Source organism: Triturus cristatus, chromosome 1_1 (genome assembly GCF_964204655.1).
Source record: "Triturus cristatus chromosome 1_1, aTriCri1.1, whole genome shotgun sequence".
Classification (NCBI taxonomy): Eukaryota; Metazoa; Chordata; class Amphibia; order Caudata; family Salamandridae; genus Triturus; species Triturus cristatus.
The window spans coordinates 1053924774-1053950815 of record NC_140579.1 but is presented as its reverse complement, the minus strand read 5'-3'; the positions used below and the strand labels follow the sequence as shown (position 1 = coordinate 1053950815).

Below are 26042 nucleotides of genomic sequence, written 5' to 3'. Positions count from 1 at the left end.
TTACAGACTATATTTAGTGCAAATAGTTATTGTTCTTAGAAGATATTTTAATATATATGTTACATTTCTATCAAGGTATGTTTTACTGAGGATAGATTCAGGGCTTTTTTTAAACAATCTTTCAGATTGTTAATTTTTTTTGCCCGCTGTTAAGTGATGAATGCAATTGATATCACTATTTTCAGTGAAATTCAATATATTCTGAAAACAGCAAAAAAAGGGCAAAACATTACTTTGTTAAATATGAAAATATGTGTTCTGTATTCTAAAATGTATTGTTAAATATTAATACTTTTTTTCTTTTTTTTCAGATCGAGAAAGAAAATTTAGGAAATGTAATCCTTTTTTCTAGCAATTAAAAAAAACTTTTATTTCTAATTAAGTTATTTTGTTGGTCAGGTAAGTTTAAAATATCTGTATTTCTCTCCCCTTCACTTTCATGCTCCCTTTTCTTCACTTCTACTCACTCTGCTTTTCTCATTCCCCTTCCCTCTCTTCTTCCTCTACTGCTCTTTCGTAACTCCCTCACTCCTTCTCTACTACTCCCTTAGGTTTACTGCCTCCATCACTATTTTTTCAACCATGTTTCTCTCCCTGTTTCCATATGTCTCAGTCATTCTAACTGCCTTACTCCTTCTCAGTTCCTTGCTCTCTGTCTCTGTTTCGGTCTCTCTCCCTTTGTCTGTCTTACCCTTAATTTCCTTAACATCTCTGTTTCTACCACTTCTCCTCTCTCCATCACTCATTTTCCATCTATGTTAATTTTTTAACCTTCTCCGTCATTCTCCTTCCCTCACCTTCCCTAAATGTCACTATCCTTTACTCGTAGTCACTCCTATTCTCCTACCTAACTTCCTCCTGTCTGTATCTCACACCCCTTCATCTTTTCGCATTCTTTCCTTCACTCTCCCTCACTCTTCTTTGCCCATTGAAATCCTGACTCCCTTTGTCTCACTCCAGTTTCCTAAATTCTTCCATCCCCTCACTCCCCATCTCTCACTTTCCCTTATCCCCTTTTCTAATCCTCATACCCCTTCTCACCATCACTCCACTTCTCTTACTTTCAATCCCTATACCCTGCTGTACATTATCCGCTTCATCTGTTACTTCCTTTTCCTATCTCCGTCCCTTACTCCCCTTTTCTCACTCCCCCTCCATCACTCTCCATTACTCACTGCCATTCCCTTACTCATTTACTCTTCTTACCTGTATCCTCTACCCTTAGTCCTTTTGTTGCAGTCAGTCTTTCACTTCCCTTTCATGACTGATCATAATTTCCTTTTCTCACTCATTCTCTCTGTCCTTTCCTCCTCTTCACTCAGTCATTTCAATCATTCTTGCATACACTACACATTCAATCAAAATAAAAAACAGTATATTAGGAATATAGCTCTTTTTGCAGAAGTGAAGCGAGTTCTTAAAAGAAATGTTTTTTTTGTATTTTTTTTGTTTTATATTTTTTTTTTTTAGTTTTCAAACAATTTTTATTTTTTGGGGGATTTTTTTTTACAGCACCGAAACAAAACTGGGAATCAAAAAACTGCTCAACAGAAACAAAAAAAAAAAATAATAATTATGACCTGGAGCATGTGTGCTGCTGTATACGGTTTCCAATTAAATTTATGCTACTCTCTCCGTAGCAAATTACCTCATTGCACATATTGCAATGAATGTGCACTTTTTGGAACAGGGGCCGGATGTCAAGAGGCCTGGTGCATGGTGAATCTGCAGCCGCAGATGATGTACTCGGCTGAGAAGGTCCAGGTGGAGGGTTCTCCCTTAGGGCTCTTGTGGTTTCACGAGCAAAACAAATTGGATGCATTGCTTTAAAATGCCTGAGCATGCAATAAATGCTGAAGGAGTATTTTTGGGCCGGATCCCCTCTAGACAGGACACTTCCGCAAATTGTACAAGTGACCTTTGGCGCATTCACTTTTTTTTTTGCCCGTCTGGAAAAGTGAAATAATTCCAAATGAAAGAGTGCTTCTGTTTGCTCTTTCTTGGTGGTTCTTGAAAGGTCTCCTCACTGTCTGAAGATGACTGGTGTTCTGCCATTTCACTGGAGTAGCTCTTCAGCAACCTTCTCTCAGGAAATTAGTAGAAAAAGTGAGGAGTGGGTGTGGTGTTTGAAGATTCTGAAACAGAAACTAATATGAACCAATGAAAAGTGTTGTTTTGTAATCACTTGACTTGCCGTGCGCGCACCGTACGCTCACCGTACGCGCACGGAGCACGCACGCATGTGCACTCGGAGCACGCAGGTGCGAGCACCGTACGCGCACGCATGCGCGTACGGAGCACGCATGTAGGGAGCGCGTGCGCGTACGGCGCGAGCACGCACGACGTACGCATGCACACTCGGAGCATGCACGGTGCGCGCACGGTAAAAAACCCTTAAAAAAATGTTTTAAGTGTTTAGAAGTTTATAGAAATTATTAACTATGCTGTTCAACTTTATCCAAATTAAAAAAAAAAAAAGAGCTGAGCCATTCAATATTACAGGATACAGTCAATCTATAACTATATACATAAGTAGTTTATTGTAAAATAAATATATAAAAAATATAATACATACATTAGCATTTAAAAAACCTTACAAATTCACTAAAAAAAAACATAGGTTTCACACACGTTATAGTTAGGAATTGGCATTTAAAAACCTTTGAAATTAACTGACAAAACCATAGGTTTCACACACGTTATAGTTAGGAATTAGCATTTAAAAAACCTTGCAAATTCACTGAAAAAAACATAGGTTTCAAACATGTTATAGTTAGCTGGACATTTCACTCGTAAAAAAACAATGAAATTCCCCCGTTATAGTTAGTTCAACTAACTATAACTCGCGCGCCCACAATCCACTGCTGATGACGTCACATATTACATCACTCATGACATGGTCAGTGACATCACCCATGACATCACTGATGACATCTCAAATGACATCACTGATGATGCATGGTGGGCTGATATAGCACAGTGCTGCATGTTCCAAGGCTCATATTTATTAAAAGATTTTTCTCTTTTGAAGCAGGAACATGCATTTGAACAAAATATATTATTGGTTTAAATTTAAAGCGCTCCCAATGGACACTTTAAAAGTTGGATGTGAAAGGAAATAAATGCGAGTGTTTATGACCCGTGGTTACTTTATTTGAATAACGTGACAACAAACTTAGAATTAGCTTCTCTTTGGGCTTTTAATTTAACTTGCAACAGTAAAAAACGAGCTTCTGCTCTGTGTAAGCAAATTACACTGAAAGAAGACCATAGTCACTGGAAGGGAAGAATCCTTCATGAGTATCACTGTCAACCTTTCATCAAGGTCAAGTTTAACAGTATGCACTTTAATATGGGCATTCAACAGTACGCTCATACAGATAAGGTTTCATCTTTATCCTTAGAATTTGGTGCCAGCTAGAAATAAGCAAGTAAAAGCTCAGCCTGTAGACTTTGTGGATATAATTATACATCTCTTAGGAACATGTGCTTTGTATTGGACGGCCATTATTGAATGAAAGGAAGAGTTTTCATAAATCATTTATTTTAATTGATATTCAGAAGACGTAGAGAGACTGTAGTAAAATATTTAAATGGTGATGATACTGAATTGATTGGACATTTTGTAAAATACATGGATTATGCCTGAAACAGTTAGTTTTAATGCACTTTTTAATTTAACTCCTGCTTGCATGACTAACACCCATTTGTGTATTCTGTTGAAGGGCAACCGACTGAATTGATGAGTCAATGCTTATTTTACTGTATAATTTTACTATTTGCAATGATTTTAATTAGCTGTGTGATAGTCTTGATCTTGATAAAAATGACAGCTTACAATTCATCTGTCCATATGACAATGAGGCCAGTGAGGATGGCGTTCCCATGTACCAGCTTCAGGATTACCAATGCCTGTACAACCTGTTTGAGGTCTTTTATAGAGATGTATTTTGTTCAATTTAATGAGACTTAGTTGCTGTTGAGCAGCACTTACCGAAGGCTGTATATGGGCACCTAATGGCCTATGGGACTTTAATTTGTTGTCCAGAGATTTGGCATTTTGTGTCAGCTCACAACAAAGATCTACTTCTTTACGGTGTTTAAGCCTCGTTTGCTGTACTACATTTGGGGTTAGAATGGATTATCAGGAATTCTTTTATGTTCTGATTCAGTTTAAGTTTTGATCTGGTAATCCAGTGCTGTAATTTCAAATTGTAGGCTTTGATTAATGGCAATGTTATTAATCCTGATATGAATCTTCAGGTCAGCTGCATATTAGTGGTAAGGTTCAAGACCCAAGCTAAATCAGATTTGGAGCATTATTGATCCGAAGATTGCTATTACAGGGTGCACAAAGAAGTCATTTATTTTCACTAACTGATAGCGATCCCGTAGATATGATTGAGAGCGAGACGATAAAAGATACAGGATACTGTATGATGGAATCCGTTTATTTCAGAAAGTCAGAAGCTAGGGCTTAAAGCTTGAATGAAAGCAGTTTTGAAATATGTATGTGTATTATATTTATATGGCGCAAACCTCGTTGAATGGCAAAGACTGTCAATGTGTGAGGTAATGTGATCTCAAAGCCACCAGGCCAGTGATATACACTTTATAGAGGGTTTGCCCTCTGGGGTCCTCCTGAAGCTACACATTACATGCAGGCTGGAGCCTTGGTGTTTAAATTTCTGGTCTTCATTTTTGTAGATTTTTTAGATTTTGTCTGAATTTTAGAATTTCATGCCTTCTGAAAGTGCCTAATTAAAGCACTGTAAGTGTGACTGTTTTTGGTCTATTATTGCTGTGTGATAAAGATACCATGAATCCTGTACAAAGGGAGGTGGCCTGATCCTCTTTAGTGTACAAAGCAGTTAGTGATCATGCCATACATCCAATACTTAAGGCCTGATTTAGAGTTTGAAAGACAAGATACTGTTTCGCAAATGTGACGGACTACCAAATTAACTGTGTCTGTTTCATTTAGAATTGGCGGACTGTACATATTCCGTCAACAGAGCTCTGCTTGGCTCAGTCAACGGAATACTTTCTCCAACGACCCTTGCAATAAGGGCCGTCGGAAGAAGGAATTTACACCATCTGCTATATTTTGGGTGTATAGTGTAGTGTCTTTTTATCTTGTCCCCCACCGCCAGGAAAAATCTTATGGTAAGGGTCAGGAAAAAAACAATAATAGCCCTCACACCGCGAAAGAAAACTCCCAAGGTGTGGGGGCCATCATTTTCTTTGTTTTTCATTACAAAAATGAAAAACTTTTCAAATGTTTGATGGCCTGCCGTCATGGATGGAGCCCCCGATGCCATACTTTTGCTACATTGACAGCAATCACCATGTTGGCAGTTCCTGTCAATGTAGAGAGTTGTCTGGAGGGCGGTCGACAACTATAGTTTTGGTGGCAGAGATCCCACCTGAAGGCAGCGGTATTGTCCTCTGCCTTCCTTATGAAATAAACTTCGTCTGCCAAACTATTAATCATGCCCTTAGTCTTGGGTATTATTCACCCTTAGCTAAAAATACAACTTCTACTACATTTTCCCCTTGGAGTTCCTGCCTCTAAAGGTATGTCATGTCAGTCCCACTTCTTCAAGCCCGCCTTCTAAGATGAAACCTTCAGTTTTCTGGATCTGCGGGTATCCTTCTCTCTGCTTATTAAACATGACTTCATTAAACAATATACTGAAATCCTCAGCTCATCGCCAGAGTGCTGAGTGCCAAAGAGACAGGTGTCAAACTCTTAAATAGCAGTATGGCTGTCACATCCTTTGCTGCCAAGTCAGTTTTGAGGCCAGTCTCATGGGTAAACCTGGTAAAGATTGAGCATAACGCTGTCTTTTGTGTGGATACAACACCAGATAATTCTAGAACTCCCTGAAAAATGTGTTAATATTCTCTCCTACTCAACAAGACAATATTTTAGTCCTCAGACTCTCATTCTGAGGTTAGCTGTCAAATTATGCATCTTCCATTTCAGTAAAAGACAACACTCTTTAGCATTTCCTCCTTTCTCCATCTTCAAATTTAGCAGATCTTGTAACCCTCTTAAAATTATCTTAATCTCCAAGCTGGTTTTTCAACCCTAACTCACTTTTTTAGGTTTGTATGAGGTAATTTTTGTTATTTGTTTGTTAATTTGAATTTGTAAAGCGCTTAATACCATCAGGTCTTTAAGCGCTGGAAAAGGTAGGAAAAGAAGTGCAGGGTTTTTGGCTCTGATCCAGTCTTTTTCAAATGTGATTCTTTGTTTGACTTGGTCATAATGTTTGTTTTGCAGCGTGAATCTTTCTGGATTCACTATGCTGTGCATTATTCCGCGATCTTGTGGTTGGGTCCGGATTCGTAGTCTTTTCTTTGTTTTTTTTTTTTTTTTTTTTTTTTTCGTAGCCCAGGTGGGCGTCGACGTACACCATTTGGTGCACCTCCCGTGACGTCGTCGTGCTTCCTGCGGAAGTCCCACCTTTGGGGCGCCATCTTCAGATTCTTTTTTCCGCCGTTGGGTCTGGATCGTCATCGGGAAGCTCCAGAATTACACTCGAAGGAAGAAGGAAGAAAAGCGAGTTTCGTCGATAGAAACACTAGAAGATATCAGGAAAGGAAAAGATTTCATCAGGAGCGCGAAGAAAGGAGGACCAGCGCCCTTTTCTTCGACGGCCTTGGAGAATGCACGCTCAGAGACCCTGAGCGCAATGGACAAGACGCCATTCAAGTTCTGCCCAAACTGCCACCACAAGTTCGCGCAGAGAGACCAGCATCCGGTCTGCAACCTCTGCCTACCGGTCGATCACCAGAGTATCGACTGCAACGCCTGCTCAGCCTTCGCGCCGAAGACACTCAGGGTGAGAGAGCGGCAGAGAAGGGCCAACGCCAGCATGGACGGCAAGGGGAAGCCCCCGACGCTCTACGCTCTGGGCCTCTCCTCAGACGACGAGGACAACGTCGCCGAGACAGCCGAAAACTTCACGGTCGTAGAGACCGACAAGAAAAAAGAAGACTAGGTAAGAGAATCGTCTAGCGCAAAACAAAGTACCTCGACAACACGAGGGTGACTCGAGAAAATCTGAGTCAAAGTCCACGAAGGGAGCCCCGGCGCCGAAAACTTCGACGTCCAAAGGGGGAACCACGGACAAGAGGCCGAGCGGATCCTTAGATAAGGACTCCCCGGTGCCGAAAGACGCCGAAAGGCAAGGGTCGTCGAAATCATCCCATGAAACGGGCCGATCGACGCAGAAAGAACGTTCGACGTCGACGCAAGGTTCATCGAAAAGACCCGCGGTCGACGCCGAAAGCATCTCCGAGATGGAGAAGAAGAAGAGGCGGCTCGAGGCCGAAATGGAGAACATCCTTCAAAGAAAGAAGGAGTTCGACGCCAGAATGAAGGAATTCAAGATTCCAACGGTTCCATCAGCGGACGTCGAGGAGGTCGAAGACGAGTTCGACGCCGAAGGGCTGACAAGGGAACTCGAAGAGGAAGAAGAGCCCTATTATGAGGGAGAAGCCGAGGAAGAAGACCAACGGTCGTTCTACGAATCGGCGGCATCTACCAGCAACGACGTCGAATGGCACGATCTCGACACCGAAAACCCGGAGGAGCCCGTGGACACGTACCCTTCGAGGCCTTCGCCACCCGACGACATCGGGGTCTACAATATGGTGGTCAGGAGCGCAGCAATGGCCTTCGGCGTCAAACTCGACGAGGAGAAACCGAAAGCCGATTTTCTCGTCGAGACACTGCTCCCCATCCAGACAAGGAGCCAGTTCCTCCCCATGCTACAAAGCGTGATGAATCAGGGGAGAGAAGCCTTCAAGGAACCTGCAACCTGCCGGTCGATCACGCCCAGGACAGAGAAGAAATATAAGCACTCCTCCCTGGACCCCGTTACATCAAGGGTAGCGTGACCGCGGACTCCATCATAGCCTCCACGGCCAGGAGAAGGGCCAACGTACCAGCAACTTCGGGCCCACCCCCGGATAAGGAGAGCAGGAGGATTGACCTCACAGGAAGAAAGGTCGAGAGGAACGCCGCAATGCACTGGCGCATGGCGAATTCAAATGCACTCCTCAATAGACACCAGTACCAGCACTGGGATGAGATGGGGGAGTTAGTCAAGCACCTCCCAGAAGAATTCCGGCAGAGAGCCTCTCACCTGATAGATGAAGGCAAAAACATCGCCAACTCCTGTATAAAGACGGCGTTGGATGGGGCAGAGACTTCAGCAAGACTCATGGCCATAGGGGTCACAGAGAGGAGGCATGCATGGCTAAGAATCTCGGGATTCAAATCGGAAGTGCAGAACAACATCCTTGGCACCCCCTTCAATGGAGAGACACTGTTCGGAGCAACAGTGGACGACAAGCTCACCCAGCTGAAAAAAGAAAACGAGACGGCGAGGTCCATGGGGGCCCTACAGCTGAGGGGAATGAGGCGGAAATCCCTCGAGGACCCTACGGTAGGGGAGGAAGCCAGCAGGGGACGTCGCACCAGGCGTTCCAACAAGGTCAGCAGGGTGAAGGTCACGGACAAGGTCAACAGAAGCAAAACTGGCAATATCAACCTCGGGGCCAGTCCTTTCGCGGGAGAGGGAACGGACGTGGCCAAAGGAGGAGAGGGGGCGAACAGCCCTCGACAAAGTGACTCAGTGCGCAAGAGGACGCCTACCCTCGTCAGGACCCCAAGGGTGAGGCGCAAAAAAGTGTCATCAGGGGGAGGAGAAAAGTCAAGAGCCTACGAGCATACGACACCAGTAGGCGGAAGACTGAGGTTCTACCTTCAGGAGTGGCGGCGTATAACCACAGACAAGTGGATACGGAACGTTGTGCAGTACGGGTACTGCGTAGATTTGGAGAAAAGACCTCCAAACAGGAAACCAAGGGGAAGACTGAGATCGGCCCAAGAACTGGCAATACTCAGAGAAGAAACGCGGAAACTCCTGCAAAAGGGAGCCATAGAGACAGTGCCGTTCAGAGAACGCAACAAAGGGGTCTACTCAAACTACTTCGTGGTCCCGAAGGTAGACGGAGACCTCAGACCCATACTAGACCTCCGTTACCTAAACAAGTTCATCAGAACGCAAAGGTTCAAAATGACTTCACTGCAGGAGGTTCTGCCACAGATAAGAGAAGGGGACTTCATGGTCACCGTGGACCTCAAGGATGCCTACCTTCACATCCCAATAAACAGAAGGCACAAGGGCCTTCTGAGATTCAACATCGAACAAGAACACTACCAGTTCAAGACCCTGGCCTTCGGATTAAAGTCAGCACCAAGGGTCTTTACAAAATGCCTGTCGGTGGTAGCGGCGCACCGACGAAGGCAGGGAATACATGTCTACCCCTACTTGGACGACTGGCTGGTCAAGGCAAACTCGCGCGGAAAGTGCGAGAGGCACGCAAAACGCGTAACAGACACCCTCACAAAACTGGGATTCTCGATCCACTGGGGAAAATCTTCGATGGAACCAGAGCAGGTGAAGATTTTCCTGGGGGCAAAGATCAACTCCCGCAACAGTACAGTAGTGCCCAGCGAGAGGAGGACAGAGGCTCTACTGAAGGAGGCGAAGCTCTACCAGAAGGGGCGAGCTCTGACAGTGAGGGCTGTGAGCAAAATGATGGGGATGATGGCGTCCTGTATCCAGCTGGTGCCGAATGTACGCCTGCACATGAGACCATTCCAGGAATGGCTACAACAACAATGGTCACAAGCAAACGGAAGCTGGGAGGATCTAGTGGTTGTTACGCACGCAGTGCAGGAGGAGATAACTTGGTGGAACAGAGGCAACATAACAGCAGGGAGAAGCCTGACACCACCAATCCCAACAGTGACCATTACCACGGACGCATCGCAGAAGGGATGGGGAGCGCACATGGACAACCTCAGAGTGAGGGGTCTATGGGCCCCAGCAGATGCGGTCCGCCATATCAACTACCTCGAGTTGAAAACAATCCTGCTAGCCCTGAAGGCATTCCAGAGGCACCTGTTCAACAAGAAGGTGTTGGTCCAAACAGACAACACCACGGCGATGTTCTACATCAACAAACAAGGGGGGACACAGTCGTTCCCGCTCTCATCCCTAGCTCAGGAGATTTGGAGATGGGCCATACCTCTCAGGATAGATCTACTGGCAATTCACCTACCGGGGAAGGACAATGTGGAGGCAGACTGGCTAAGCAGGCAGACCTCAGCATCACACGAGTGGGAGCTCAATGGCCAGGAGACAGAGAAAATCTTCCGGAGATGGGGGACTCCCACAATAGACCTTTTTGCAACACGCCACAATGCAAAATGCCAAAGCTTCGCGTCCAGGCAACCAGATCAGCTATCCAAGGGAAATGCCCTATGGATAAGCTGGTCGAGGACATTTGCCTACGCCTTTCCACCGATACCCCTGTTGCACAGAGTGCTCGACAAGTGCAGAACCAGCAACATGACCCTGATCCTGGTGGCTCCCCAGTGGGCGAGGCAGACATGGTTCTCACAAATTCAAGAAATGGCACAAGGCGACCCATACAGGTTCGCGAGGAGGAAGGACCTGCTCTCAATGCAAAACGGAGAGGTCCTGCACCCAGAGCCAGAGACTCTCAACCTGGCGGCATGGCTCCTGAAGACCTAGAGTTCGCACACCTAAGATTGCCGCCGAGCACGATGCGAGTGCTACGGGGGGCGAGGAAACCAACTACACGAAAATGCTACAGCGCAAAATGGAAGAGGTTCACTGTGTGGTGCCGGAAAAAGGGCCTGCAAAACAGAATGACAAGAGACTCAACAGTACTGAGGTACCTCACACACCTTCTAAAGAGTAACCTCTGCTCGAGCTCATTAAGGGTACACCTAGCGGCCATCGTGGCCTACACCAGAGGTGAAAAAGGTGGAAGTTTCTTCAGCTCGCAGGTGGTGAGGAGATTCATGGAGGGAGCCAAAAGGATGGCCCCCCCGAAAAGGTTGCCGCCGCCGGCATGGAATCTGAATGTGGTCCTGACGGAGCTCATGAAGGCACCGTTTGAACCCATTCACAAGGCAACACTGCAGACGTTGACTATGAAAACAGCCTTTCTGATGGCCATAACCTCACTACGCAGGGTGAGCGAGCTTCAAGCACTAACGCTGCAGGAACCCTACATTCAGATTCACAAAGATAGAATAGTCCTGAGAACTGACCCACACTTCATGCCCAAGGTAGTGTCGGCGTTCCACATAAATCAGGCTATCCAGATACCAAGTTTCTTCCAAAACCCGACTACAAACGCAGAAAAGGCACTGCACACCCTCGATGCCAGAAGAGCGGTGATGCACTACATTGAGAGAACCAAGGAACTCAGGAAGTCGAAACAGCTGTTTGTGTCCTTTGCTACTAGCTTCTTGGGTAGACCAGTGACTAAGGGCACCATCGCAAGGTGGATTGCCCTCACTATTCAATTCTGCCACAAACAGGCTGGACAGGAGCTAGCGGAGGGGCCGCAGGCTCACTCCACAAGGAAGAAAGGGGCCACCGTGGCCTTCCTGGCGAACACGCCCATCCAGGACATATGCCTCGCGGCAACTTGGGCATCTGTGCACACGTTCACGAAACACTACTGCGTGGACATTCAGATGAACAAGGAAGCACAGGTTGGACAGAAGGTGCTTCAGCACATTTTCAACGACCAACGCTCATCTACCACCCAGCCGCCACAGAACTAGGAAAACCGCTACAAAATCGATGCACAGCATAGTGAATCCAGAAAGATTCACGCTGCAAAACGAATAGTTTCTTACCTGTCGGTGTAGTTTTGCAGCTTGAAGATCTTTCTGGATTCACTAGCGAACCCACCCACCTCCGCCAGGAAGATGAGGCTGGAGGAAGAGGGGGTAAAATGGAAAAGATCAAACAAATACAAACATACAGATAAAGGGACAAGAAGGATTAATCAATCGCCTAGGGTTAAAAAAAAAAAAAAAAAAAAAGAGGAAAGGAAAAAAGAACCCGAAGATGGCGCCCCAAAGGTGGGACTTCCGCAGGAAGCACGACGACGTCACGGGAGGTGCACCAAATGGTGTACGTCGACGCCCACCTGGGCTACGAAAAAAACAAAAAAAAACAAAGAAAAGACTACGAATCCGGACCCAACCACAAGATCGCGGAATAATGCACAGCATAGTGAATCCAGAAAGATCTTCAAGCTGCAAAACTACACCGACGGGTAAGAAACTATTCGTTGTGAGATATGAATATCTTTGTATAGATTTTTTTTTTTTTTAAATTCTTTATTAGGTTTTCTCCAAATCAGCAGCTCGCATCCAAAACAACAAGTATACAGTTTGTCCAACTCCACCGAGGTGATGAATATCACAATAGGAATACATGTCAACAATAATGCCTGAATTCACAGCCGTGGAGAGTCCCCTATCTTCAACAGTATCTTTGGTTTGTCTTTATATATACATAATCAAACCAAACTGTGCTAAACTCCCCCCCGCCTCCCATCCCCCCCCCAGTACCCTCCCCCTCTGTCGGGTCTATGTAACCTAAGGTCCACGTATCAGTGTTCATGTGGGGTGACCTTGTGTCTCCCTCCCCTGTCCTGGGCCCCCCCCTCTACGGAGGACGTCTCATCCGCGCTGTCTATGGTGACTTGAAAGGCCTGTCCTGCTATCTCCTGCATCATCGCTCCCCATGCCAGTAGCACCTCGGGTAGTTTGGCATCTCTCCTGGTGTTCCGTATGTGCCCCTCCTCTGCTTGGGCACACTCCCGTCGATCTGTCCTCCATTTTGTCAGTAGCGGTCCTTGCTTAGTTAACCAGTGGGTCGCAATACGCTTTTTGGCTATAACTAGACCTAGGACCAGGAACCACCTACTTATCTTACATTTCGTATCCCGAGGAATCAAGCCCAGCAGACAAGCGCGTGGATCCAAGGCTATTGTCCACCCCGTTATCCGGGTCAAATCCTCGAGAACCGCCCCCCAATACGTCTGGATCGTTGGCATGTTCTTACCATATGTAGAAAATCTGCCTGATCATAGCGACATCTGGGGCAGTGGGGATCTCTGGAGCCATCAAAGCTGTGCAGCCACCTGGGTGAGAGGTATGTCATATGTATTATATTATACTGGATTTGCTTAAAGCGATTGCTCACCGACACCTTCCTTACACTCCCGTGTATCTTTTCCCAGTCTCGCGCCATGACCTCCTGTGGACACACCTGCTGCCATTTTTCTTCTATTTTTAGGGGGCCCTACTTTTTATTGTCCCTCAACGCCCTATAAAGGTGAGTGACACACTTTCGCCCTCCCGCCATAGCAATCAAAGTGACCAGGGTGAGGGTGTGCCCCGGGGCTTCCGGAAATGTGGGCCATAATTGTTGCGTCGTTGCCGCTATTTTTGCATATTGCAAAAACTGCCCTGCCCCCCAACTCAGAAGTGGTCACCGCCTCCTGGTAAGTGATAAATTTACCGTCCGGGTAGAGGTCAGACAACATCAGGCAGCCCCCCGCCTTTCAAGCCTCTGATGACATCACCTGGTCAATTTGAGAAAAGGGCGGCATCAGCCAGAAGTCCGCCTCTGGGGCGAAAGGTTGTTCCTGAATTATTTTACGGACCACTCGATGCCAAATTGCAGCCCCAAGCCGCACCAAACGAGGACCGTGCACCTTGACCCCCCACCCCGGCCCGCCATAAAAACGCCCCCAGCTGTCGGTCCTCGTACGTACCTGCCATCAGGGACCTGAATATCTTTGTATAGATAAAGGAAGAGAGTGGATCAAGTGGTTGGCAGTGAACTCCACTACCTCACTTTCTCCAAGAGTGGTTTACTCTGTTGCCATTCCCTGAATATTCACAGAACCATTGTGGGCAATGCTTGAAAATGTCCTATCATTCAGTACTTTAAAATCCTCTTATGAGCTGATCAAAAGAGGTGTCATACAAAATTACTATCTATAGGTGCTACTGGCCCAGGAATTCAGATTTTGTCAGTTTCTACAAAAAACGTAGTGAAAACATTTTGATGCCAGAACCCTTTTTAGACATTTGGTTGACTTCACTGTTAAGGCTATAGCGACTCTTAAAATTAGTAGATTCCAACCATATCTTTGCCCACAAAACCCACTAGGGGTTATCAAAAAACCCACTTTGAGTGACCAGCAATCAGGTGGCATAGAAATAAAGCCTTAATCAAGGTAAAGGAACAGGAGGAGGTAGACTGATAACACTTAAGTCAGACTTTATGTTGCTGGACATCAGTGGCAGTACTGTCTGCTGGTGGAACGGCAGCTTCTGGAAAAACGTTCAGCTCATCCACAGGCTACAGCATCTGTACTTCATCCCATAATGAGCGCCTAAGCTGCTGGACAACCTCGGTTCAGAATAATATTATGGGCAGTCCTATTGTGTCTTATTTCTGCTGGTGAAATTCTGGGATGGGGAATGTTGCAGCTCCCTAAAGTGCCAGTTTCAGCCACCAGAATATTCTCCATCCAACGAGAAAAGATACTTTCAGATAGACCAAAATGTTTTAAGATCTCAGTAAAGGCAGCAGTCAGAGAAAAACGTTTCTGTTCACTAGCACACAAACCATTGGTGGGTTATCAAAGCACTTTGGATCACAACCTATCTTGTTGGAGCGCTCAAGAGCCGGTAGCACTCTGGATCACAACCTCTCACTTGGGCTCTATAGAACCTGTAACATTCCATATCACAACATACCTTATAAAAATAAACACCCATGTGTTGCCAGGTACAGGAACAGTTTTCTGATAACCCTTTACAGGTACCTGTAGTTTCTTACTAGAATATTGATAGGCCCCGGCATTAGATACTCTATAAATAGCTATGGATTTGGTTATGGCAGCTGCCATGAGCTATTGGTCTAACATGCTTAGCCCATCTCCTCTCTTATTCAATCTTCCTCTCTCAAGCATGAAGGAATCCCTCTGTATATAATCGACTACAGAACAGAGAAATACCTACACTCATGTTATTCAAAGAGATACCACAGACCCTCATCCAAAATGTGCATTGTTTGAATTTAAAATACCTGCACAGATGTATGAAATTATAGAAACTAGACTTATTGTAGAATAAATATTAAAGAAAAATATAGAAAAGTTGCCTTGTAGAGCAGTGGACAGACTCTATATACGTTCCTGGAATATTTCTCCTCATTCACAGAATTAGATGTTTGGAGCATTTTACACCATCAATGACCTTTATCGTGTTACTTTCCTACCCCAGGTGCTTCCAGATCGTAATGGTAAGCGGTGCATTTTCTGTGTGAAGACTGCATCCAGAACCTATGAGATGAGTGCTACGGACACGCGGCAGAGGCAAGAGTGGACGACAGGTAGTAAATCGACTAAGATGGGACAGGGATTGACAAGGAGGTATTGGTTAAGCAAATGAAGATCTGGCATAATTGGTGAGGTATTGCACTAATGACAAGTTCTAGGCACGACAAAATGGTATCATGATGATTGTGGCAGTAGTTCAAATTGTTTACCTCATGATTGGTGTACTCTTAACCATACAGTCAACTTCCTCTTGCTTATTAGAACAGCCTTACTAGCTGTCGAGGTTGCCAAAACAATGATTAGAAATATTAAAATAGTTTCAGAACCCTTTGGGACTGGTGTGGGTTTAACACCCTACACCTGCACAGCTTCCCATAAGGAATCTCCTTTTTTCTGTAAAGCACACATGAAGAGGAGGCAGCAGGATAGCAGATGGTTCAACCAGAGGCAGAACTAGGAGTACACTTGAACACTTCGCAAAAGTTTAAGTAGAATCTGATAGCTGTCCTGACTACACTATTATGAAGTGTTCTTTTGTATTTTATAATGAATTTGGAAGAGGGTGCTACATGGAATTTCTGATTAATGAAAATCCAACAGACCTGTATTATCTAGGATTCTTCGGAAGGAGATACTAGATACCACTGCATATGAATCAAACATAGGATGGGTCTTCATCAAAACATCTGTGCACAAACTTAATTTTGCAATACAGCATTCCAATAGGCACAAATCACAGACAGACATGCCTTACGTGATTCCACCTGATTTCATGATCCGGATATGTGAATAACAAATACAATGTACAGCCCCATGTACATTGTACATATGAGCATGTACTTTTTTCCGAAGATCCCATTTGTTTTTATACCCACTTGGAAGATCAGAACTGTAGAGCAGTTCATGGGCTGCAAATACATTGCAGAACCGTACCATCATTTGTTTGCTGGAACCGTACTAGCTACCTAGATCATATGGTCTGTGTTTAATTTTTTTAACGTGGCTGATAGAGCTTAGCAACTGCAACTAATATGACTTTGTTTTAAAGGAGACATACCAATGTTGCTCTGCTGGAGAGAATGGTCATTCAAGCACCCTTCAGTGTGATGAGGGGAGGAGAGAATTGTCATCTTTTAGGTTCTTTACGTTCCCTTGACAGTTAAGGTGCAAAAAATGGAGTACAGAATAGAGAATCGCTGAAAAGGAAAATCCACAGGAACTAGACACTAAGGGCCATATGTAGGTAGCTAAATACCGGTCGGTAACGGACGAAATTCGGTAAATATCACGTTACCGACTGGTATTTAGGCGATTGAGATGTAGGAGGCCAAAAAGCAGGATTCTGTAATTATGAATCGGTAAATACCGATTCATCTTTACCGAATTCTAAATTACCGAATCGGAATTACCGAATTCTTATTTACCGAATCGGTAAATAGGAAATGGTAAAACGAGAAAGATGTAGGTAAATTCGGTATTACCGAATTGCATGAAATTCGGTATTTAAGAGTCGGTATTTAACACTGAGTGAAAGCAGGTGGTAATCGGCTACAGTGCATATAAGCAATCCCAAAATGCAACAGCGTGATCACCATGGCGGCTCTATATGTGATTGCAAGGCGCCTACGTCTACAGGCAGCAGGAATGAGGATTTGGAGACGGGAGGAGCGCATTTACAGACAGCGCATCACACTCTTCCAACAGACTGAGGCTGAGATACATGAAAGGTACAGGCTACACCCCCAAACCATCATGGACCTGATAAGGGACTTGCACCCACTCCTGGACCATCCAACAACAAGGGCGCACGCCATACCACCACATGTGCAGGTGCTGTGTAGCCTCCATCTACTCGCATCTGGCAGTTACCAGGGGGTGATAGCTGCCGTAGGCGGGGTATCCCAGAGTTGCCTGTCCCGTTTCTTCAGGAAGTTCCTGGATGCCATGATGCAGAGAATGCAACACTACATTAGCTTCCCAAACACACAGGCTGAACTACTGAAAACCAAGACAGACTTCTACCAGATGGCACAGTTCCCGCATGTCATAGGCTGCATCGATGGCACACACATTCCAATCTGCCCACCAGCAGCCACTGATTATATCTACAGGAACAGAAAGTCCACCCACTCCATAAATGTGCAGGTAATCTGCGATGCTGCCAACATAATTACTGACATCGTAGCCAAATTTCCTGGGAGCACCCACGACTCCTACATCTTCCAGAACAGTGGGATCTACACACGCCTGGTTGCGGGAGAATTTGGAGAAGGATACCTGCTAGGTAAATCACTGTGACACTCCCTTATACTTACCGCAGATGTATGTGTATTGGTGTATGTGACTAATGGCACCCTCTTTCTCACCTAGGCGATAGTGCATATGCCGTGCGGTCATTTATCCTCACTCCCTACCTACACCCATCAACCCTGAGTGAGAGACGATACAATGTGGCACACAAATCAACACGCAACGTGGTGGAGCGCACGTTTGGACTATTGAAAAGCAGGTTCCGCTGCCTCCACAAGAGCGGAGGCGCACGCCAATACACACCCATCATCTGCTGCAAGATCATTGCTACTTGTGCAATGCTGCACAACCTTGCCACAAAGAAAGGTACAGAAGTGGAAATAACAGATTTTGAGGAGGATGATGATGATTTTGCACAGCCAGAGCCCAACGCAGCAGGAGTGCCAGCAGCCACAGATGGGAGAGAGAGACGGGCAGAGATCACATGCAACTATTTCTAAGTAAGTAAGGAGACACAGCCAGTTGTTGGATGAAATGACGTAGTTTTAATTTGTGGGCACTACGCCACAACACAAACAGCCAAACTGGGCTTTCAAATTGGTGACATCCATTGTAGGAAGTCATGGGTTACTTCACCCAACTCTGTCCTGGCAGTGTGGCCTGCATCAGTGTCTGCGGCCACGCACTACAGTGTGGGATGCCAGTGACTGACTGTCCTCACTGGCTGTGGGACCAGTGGCAGCCCCATGCCGTCTGCTGCTCCTCCGTGTGTCTGTGACAGGGGGGGTAATGCTGCTCCGACTAGTCGTGTCCTCGCTGGCCACAACATCCACAGCACCAGTATTGGCAGGCTGGCTCGTCAGCAGCACCTCAAGAGCAGTGGTCACCTTAACCAGCCCCCTAGATACATCAGTGCTGCAGTGCGCAAGCCCCTCCTGCATGGCCACGGAGCGCCTGCAGAGCAGAGAAGTGGCAGTAGCTAGTCGGTTCACTGCCCTCGTATGGTGCTCCTTTTTCTGCCTCTCCCTTCACTGTGTTGCTCTGTCCTCCTCCATTTTACTGAACAGCAGCATCACAAACTGGGACATGTCCCACATGCCCGCAGCCATCTCCCTCATGCCCTCAGCCATTGAGGAAATGCCCCTGTCAATGTTGCTCATTTTATCATTGAGGCACTTCATTTGTCGTTGTACCGACTGCCTTGCCTTGCCTTGTAGGGGCTGCACCTTCACCATGGTTGCCTCCAGCCCTCCGAAGACACCATGGCTCTCACCCTGTGGAGGCGGACTGCTCACACGAGCCCTGTGGCGGCGTCTGGCACCTGTGTGTGCTCCCTCAACGGTGGACAGCACACCACTATTGCTATCATCCAGTGGCACAGTGGTTGATTCATCCCCCCTCGAGTCTTCTGAGGAGGACTCGGACACATGCCGTCTGGCAACAGCATGCCTCCTAGGTCTCACCACTGCAGGTGGTGTTGATGCTGGTGAGGCTAGCTGTGGTGGCGTGGCTGGCTGTGGTGGCGTGGCTGGCTGTGGTGGCGTGGCTGGCTGTGGTGGCGTGGCTGGCTGTGGTGGCGTGGCTGGCTGTGGTGGTGAGGCTGGCTGTGGTGGTGAGGCTGGCATTGGTGGTGTTGTGTGCCCTGCACTCGTGGTGGCCTTCTCAGTGATGTGCTTCCGGGGTGCCCTCTCTCCCTTCTCCTGAGCAGTCCTGCGCGATGTGTCGCCTGTGGACAAACTTTACATTAGCTCAGTGTACCTGCAGCCCTGCATTGCTCACATCATAATACATTTCTGCAACACTATCTCATTGTCCTGTGCCTGATTATCGCAGATGTGTGTCACATGCCTTGTTGTTCGGTGCGATTCCTGTCATGATAGGGGTTTCCCTGACTACATCACCCATAATGCATTGCTGGTCTGAACAAACACTTGTACTGGAGTGGGAATCACATTGCCCAATTGGGGATTTGGGATAGGGGAAGGGGGGGGGGGCACAATGCTGCGCATGCTTCTTACCTTTTTTGGTAGCAGCTCTGGCTGAGCTGTCTGCATCACCAATCCCAACAACACTTTCTGGCTCTATCGTGGACTCCACGAGCTGCTCCAGTTCTGTCAGGGCAGGTGCCCTGTTCCTTCCTCCTCCTGTCTGGCTGGCCTGTTTTTTCAGATCAGCCATCTTACTCTTGGTGATGATCCGGATGTCATACCACCGCTTCTTCAGCACATCAATGTCCCGGGGGGTCACTCCATTGGCATTTACCTGCGACTGGATTCCTTGCCAGATCCTTCTTTTTTCAGACTCTGCAAATCGCAGGGACTGCTTTCCGAAAAGCTTATTGTGCTGCTTCACCACCACCTCCACAAGTACCTGCAGTTCCTTCTGGCTGAATTTCATTTTCCTCTTCCTTTTACCTCCATCTGTGTCCTGGCTAGCCATTGTGCAGGATCAGTTAACAATGTTCAGGCACTGGCTCTGTTGCTCTCCTCAGCACTCCCAGCCTCTTCAGAGGGTTCTGATTGTGTGCACCTGCCTGGGTGTGGCCACTTCCTGGTTGGGAGGGGTGTTGGTTGCACATGATTGGCTGATTCCTCAATTGATGTGTTTTTGAAAATCCGATTCGGTAAATTCCGAATCGGTAAATACCGATTCAGGAATACCGGTTGGTGTTGTGGAATTGGTAACCATTTTCCGAATTTTACCGAATCGGTAATATTTACCGAAAAATTAGGTACATACGAAATACCGATTTCTAAATACCGATTCGGTAAAATTCGGTATTTATGAATCGGTAAATTACCTACATATGGCCCTAATTCTTTACATACTAGGTTACAGGAATATTTATGTTTAAAAGAATTAAAACATTTCTTTGAGTTATAGAGTTTATAATGAGGATTAGCAATAGGTCTTTCATTAATAAATTGCTGGGGTAGGTTCATTAAATGTGTCCTCAGGCTGCCTAAGCTGACAATTTAATATGTTTTCAAACCTGGACATAATCCAACTAGAAGGAACATTTGTGCATATTACTTAAACTTTTCACCACTTTTTGATAGCTGTAGGTCAACATGTTTCACGCTGTAGTCATATCAATGATCTGGTAGCTATTCTTCAGGACCGGTGAACCTAATCTACTTTGTGACTGGAGTTTCAATATATAGGTTTCATGAGTGTATGCCCAATCACACATACCTTTTTTTTAGGCAGTGGTTTAGAAACCTATTTTGACGATGACCCTAATCGGCTCATTTTAATGACTCCTCGAGTGGTGCACACCGGCACGCTATTTGCATGAATTTTTTTTAGGAGTGACGCTCTGGACAACCTATGCTCGCTGGCCAACTCAATAAGGGTCATCGTCAAAATAAGTTTCTAAACCATTGCCTAAAAAAGGTATGTGTGATTGGAAGTAGACTTATGAACCTATGTAGATTAGGTAACATCGGTCCTGAAGAATAGCTACTAGATCATTGATATGACTAAACTACAGCTAAAAAAATGTTGACCTACAGCTATCATAGATAATAAATTCTAGCAGATAACACCACGTATTTTAACCCCTTGGATGTCCAGCCCTTTCCCCCTCCTGTGCCGGCCCTTTCATTAGCGGGCGGGGTCCATGACGAGATAGTCTCGTCATGGGCACAGCGCAACCGCGCTCCATGACGAGACTATCTCGTCATGGGCACAGAAGGGGTTAATATAGGTAGGAGAACTTGTTTATTAAAGTTTTTCATGAGAAGTATCTCTTATCCTATTTTTAACTTCACACTTCCTACACTTAAAAACCAAACTACTTTTTAGACCCTTACACTCACACTTCACCAAACGGCAGACAAAAAAAACACTGGTAAAGAACCCCCATTGAGGGTGCCAATTGGGCATTGAAGCGCTGGCCTGAGGTGGAGCAAAAGCCCAATGATGAAGCATGACACCTATTTAGGTGTGTGAGGGCAGTTGTTCCTGCAGACTCCTGCTGCCAGAGTACCCTGCGGAACCAACATTTACCTGAACAGACATACACACTTCACTAGGAACTGCATACCCCTTATACCTTACCCATATTACCGGGAGCAGGTATGCTGGACCTCGATGCGCTCCAAGTCCCTCCTTTTTGATATATATGGTTAAAATATTACCTTTCGAAGAGAGTGTGGTGTTTGTTCACACTGCCACTCACAAAGTTTTTACTGAGATCCTGTCGCACCTTACAATGAGTGTTCAAACACATTATTAGATATGGCAATGTATGATGTAAACACATTACATGGGCACTGCATACATCAAGAGGTAAATCAGCACATTTTGAGGAGATGTAAGAGATATGTTAACCAAATTTGTAACATGAAGCTGTGCCGTCAGAGACTTTGCCAGAATAAACACTGATGGTAACTATGACTGCGAGATACTTTGAGGCTGTGGCAAAATAGATGATGTGGTAGTGCTTATGGGTTTTTGTGCTTTGCTTTTCAGCCATACAGACGGCCATTCGACTGCAGGCAGAGGGAAAGAAGTCCTACCATAAGGACTTGAAGCAGAAGCGGCGGGAGCAAAGGGAGCTGAAGGAGCAGCAGAGAGCAGCGAAGGAGGAAGAGCGGTTGCGGCTGAAGCAGCTGCAGGAAGAGAGGGAGCGTCAACAGCAGGAGATAGAGCGCCTGAAAGAAGTGCAGCACCAAAATGAGATCCTCATGCAGAAGGAGGAGAAAAGACGGCAACTGCAACAAGAGGAGATGCAGAGAGCCCTAGAAGTGCAGCTGCAGGAAGCAGAGCAGGCAAGTCTTCATGTGTGTCTGGAGACCTAGGACACAGCGGAGGGAGGAGCACCAGCACTGGAGAGAGTAATCATACCTGCATTCCAAAAAGTAGGGTCCAACACTAGTAACGTAGAACCTATTAATACGTCTTAGTATCTGCAATAAAAGGGAACACAACACCTGTACTAGAGAGGAGGGCCAAAACAACCACTCTAAAGTGTCATTGCCTCATTGCATTGGTCAGCACCCGCATTTAAGAGCAGAGACAGTTCCCTGGACAGAGTAGCAGCAACTGCACTGTAAAGAACATCACCTGTAATGTGATGGCCAGGGATGTCAGCATAGGCTCACAATATTTGCATTGAGAAATGGCAGACCCTTCACTAGAGACTAGGGATCTTGCACGAGAGGGGAGCACACCCTTCCTGTAGAGTTGTGGGAGTCGCCCGCACGGGAATGGAACCATAGGACCTGAAGGTGAGGGATTAGCAACATTTTTATTACGTGGATGGAGTCACCGATATTAGGTGGATGTAATCACAAAACCTGAACTGATGTAGGGAGCAACTGGTGGACTGGAGAGTAGAGATGGGTAGGGGGCAACCTCTGCCTTAATGTAAAAGGAAATAAAGGCCCTCTGGGTGTGGTCACTGGTGGGGAAGAAGAGATCTGCACCAAGGAGGACACAATGTACAGGAGATGGATTTGTACTCGCGCCTGCGATAGGTGAGAAGTTTGAAATGCATAAATAAGATTGGCCAGGTAAACTGTCCACTAAAGATGAAGGCAGCGAATGCACTGAATAGTCACATCACTTTCCACAGGTTAACAGGGACAACCCCTGCACTGGAGGCACAGGATAGGTGTGTTAGTGCAACCTGCAGTGAAACTATTGGAGGTAGCAATAACACTAGAGGATGGCAATGTCTGCAGTTTTCCTCACTGGAGAAAAGTGCAAAACCTTCCGAAGGGCCACCTTGTCATTGCAGAGGTGCCTTGCACAATAGAATATAACAAATAGAATATAACTGATAGAGAATTCATGTCATGTTTTTGCTCCACTGACATTTTCTTGCTCTTTGTTGCAGGCACGAGCCTCTATGAAAGCTGAGATGGCACTAAAGGAGGAGGAGGCAAACCGGCAGCGTAAAAGGATAAAGGAGCTCGAAGAAATGCAAGAGAAGCTTCAAGATGCCCTGCGCCAAGAAATAAAAGCACGCCAGGATGAGCAAGCCATGAGATATGAACACACAAGGTACAGCCAATTTCTGCAGAAACTTCCAAGTGAATGATTCTTGAGGCAACGGTTTGGTCTGAAAAAAACAGAGTATCGTTCCTCAGTGCGTCTGCAACGCTCTCTGCAACTTTCCAATGCCCCCTCATTGATCATGACAGTACTTCTTCATCACTCTCCGTAACTTTCCAATGCCCCTTAGATCATCACAGTGCTTCTCCATCACTCTCCATAACTTTCCAATGCCTCCTCCTTGATCATCACAGGGCTTCTCCATCACAATGTGTAACTTCCCAGTGCCTCCTCCTTGATTATCACAGTGCTTCTCCATCACTCTCTGTAACTTTCCAATGCCACTTAGATCATCACAGTGCTTCTCCATCACAATGTATAACTTTCCAATGCCCCTTAGATCATCACAGTGCTTCTCCATCACTCTCCATAACTTTCCAATGCCTCCTCTTTGATCGTCACAGGGCTGCTCCATCACAATGTGTAACTTTCCAGTGCCTCCTCCTTGATCATCACAGTTCTTCTCCATCACTCTGTGTAACTTTCCAATGCCCCTTAGATCCTCACAATGCTTCTTCATCACAATGTATAACTTTCCGTTGCCCCTTAGATCATCACAGTGCTTCTCCATCACTCTCCATAACTTTCCAGTGCCTCCTCCTTGATCATCACAGTGCTTCTCCATCACTCTACATAACTTTCCAATGCCTTCTCTGTGATAGTCAGTGTTTCACCATCACTCTCCATAACTTTCCAATGCCTTCTCTGTGATCGTCTGAGTGCTTCTCCATCACTCTCCATAACTTTCCAATGCCCCCCACCATGAGTATCCATCCTGCACTATTCCCTACATCACCCCCATAGTGAGTGTTCTTGTCCCAGTCCTCATCATCGTCCCATAGCTGGTTCTCTAGCACCATTCCTCCTCATCTAGCACTCCAGCATAATTCCTTGTCACATCTGTTCCATCTGAGCATGTACCAAATACCATCACCATCAGTCCTCTGTATGTTCAGCCTTTTCCTGCATCCCTCATGTGACGTGCACCCAGACAACCTGTACCACACAGGTGCACACTTTCTTGATGTCTCTTTTTTTCAACGGTCGGTGGGAACTGAAACCTGCTTTTCTCATGCTTTCCACAGGTTTTTTTCTCTAGTTTGTGGGTGGTCAGTATTTTCTAAGCAGTTCCAAAGAAATGTATTGTAGTTTACCAAAGATGTCCTATGTCCTAGAGTACTAATGCACTCCTTAGACGTGCCAATGGCTTCTACTTGGGTCTTGACTGTTTTAGAGTAGAGAGAGGTCAAGCAGCCAAAGTTGTATCTTTGAAGTGGCTCTAGGGTTAGGAACTAAGTTACAGCACGGTAAAGGTCAGTGTCTTGGAAATTTAGTTTGAAAGACCTATAGATCTGCATTTAAACCTAGTGTAATAGAACAGTAATCATGAGGATCACATCAATATAGCAAACAAACACGTTTTACCACCTTCTGGGGCAGATAGTTGGCAGCAAATATTTTCGAGCACTATTTCCTCTTGGTGCTACCAGTGCTTAAATATTGAATCCTGAGATCCAAGTTAACTATAGGAAAAAGCTCATCATAAGCAATGCTCAACCAGCAAAGCCCCTGACCTCTGGTTTACTGATTTGGCTCTAACTCGTAGCAGTTCATTCGCATACCAGAGGAAGTCTCTCATGTTCATGCAGGTCAACTGGAACACAGAGATCATGTTTTATAGAAACAGTGACTTCAAAGCAGAGTTGCTACAACAGTACATTCTCTGCCAAATCAGGTCTAGGTCTGAGCAGCTAGGGTCACTGCTGCAAAATTTGATTAAACCCACCAACAAAAAATGTTACTGGGCCCACTTCCTGTATGAAATTTCATGCACATTTGTCATAAAAGTAATTTCAAGACAAATGTTAAGGCACAGCAAACACAGACTTGGATTTGGAATTTCATACACTGGATAATACGGGAGGAAGATCACTTAAAAACCTCAAAAAAAGATGAGGTAATTGAAGATTTAACTTGAAAATGTGTGGAATAAATCAGGCAGATATTGAGAGGGGGGAAGGATATTTGGGAAGAAAGGAATCAATAGTGCAGTAAGGAAGAAGAACTGTATGGAACATGAGATAGATTAGGCACCCAAACCTTGAAAAATCTAAAGCCTATTAAGGTAACAGTTAAATGACCAATGAGGATTAAAAACTAAGTCAAATGAGCACCTAGGTACCGTTGTAACACAGTCTGTGAGAGCAATGATGCCCCATTGTTTGTGATACCACCAGACTGCCCCTGTAAGAATTGATGTCTGTTAGTATAGAACTTCATTTTGCACAATGTTTAAAATGAAAAATACAAGGGGTGCATAGCACACATTTTCTTGGAGCTCTGAGGCAGCTCGCACTGAGCATTCATTATTCTGTCTTTTTTAACTCAACCCCCTCAATAGCTCGCCGCACTTGTGGAAGGACCTGGATGACGCCCGGCGGCTGAAACTTGTG

At 45.7% G+C, this 26042-nt stretch overlaps 1 protein-coding gene across 7 annotated transcripts in view; it reads left to right on the top strand.

Moving 5' to 3' along the window:
• DEF6 (DEF6 guanine nucleotide exchange factor) overlaps window positions 1-26042 on the top strand; it is an 849237-nt gene that overhangs the window by 575712 nt on the left and 247483 nt on the right. For all 7 annotated transcript variants that reach the window (XM_085651111.1, XM_085651116.1, XM_085651114.1 and 4 more), the window contains 3 exons: window positions 15221-15329; window positions 22003-22301; window positions 23372-23538. In XM_085651111.1, coding sequence (XP_085507237.1) covers window positions 15221-15329; window positions 22003-22301; window positions 23372-23538 — 575 coding nt within the window. The remainder of the gene's footprint in view (window positions 1-15220; window positions 15330-22002; window positions 22302-23371; window positions 23539-26042) is intronic.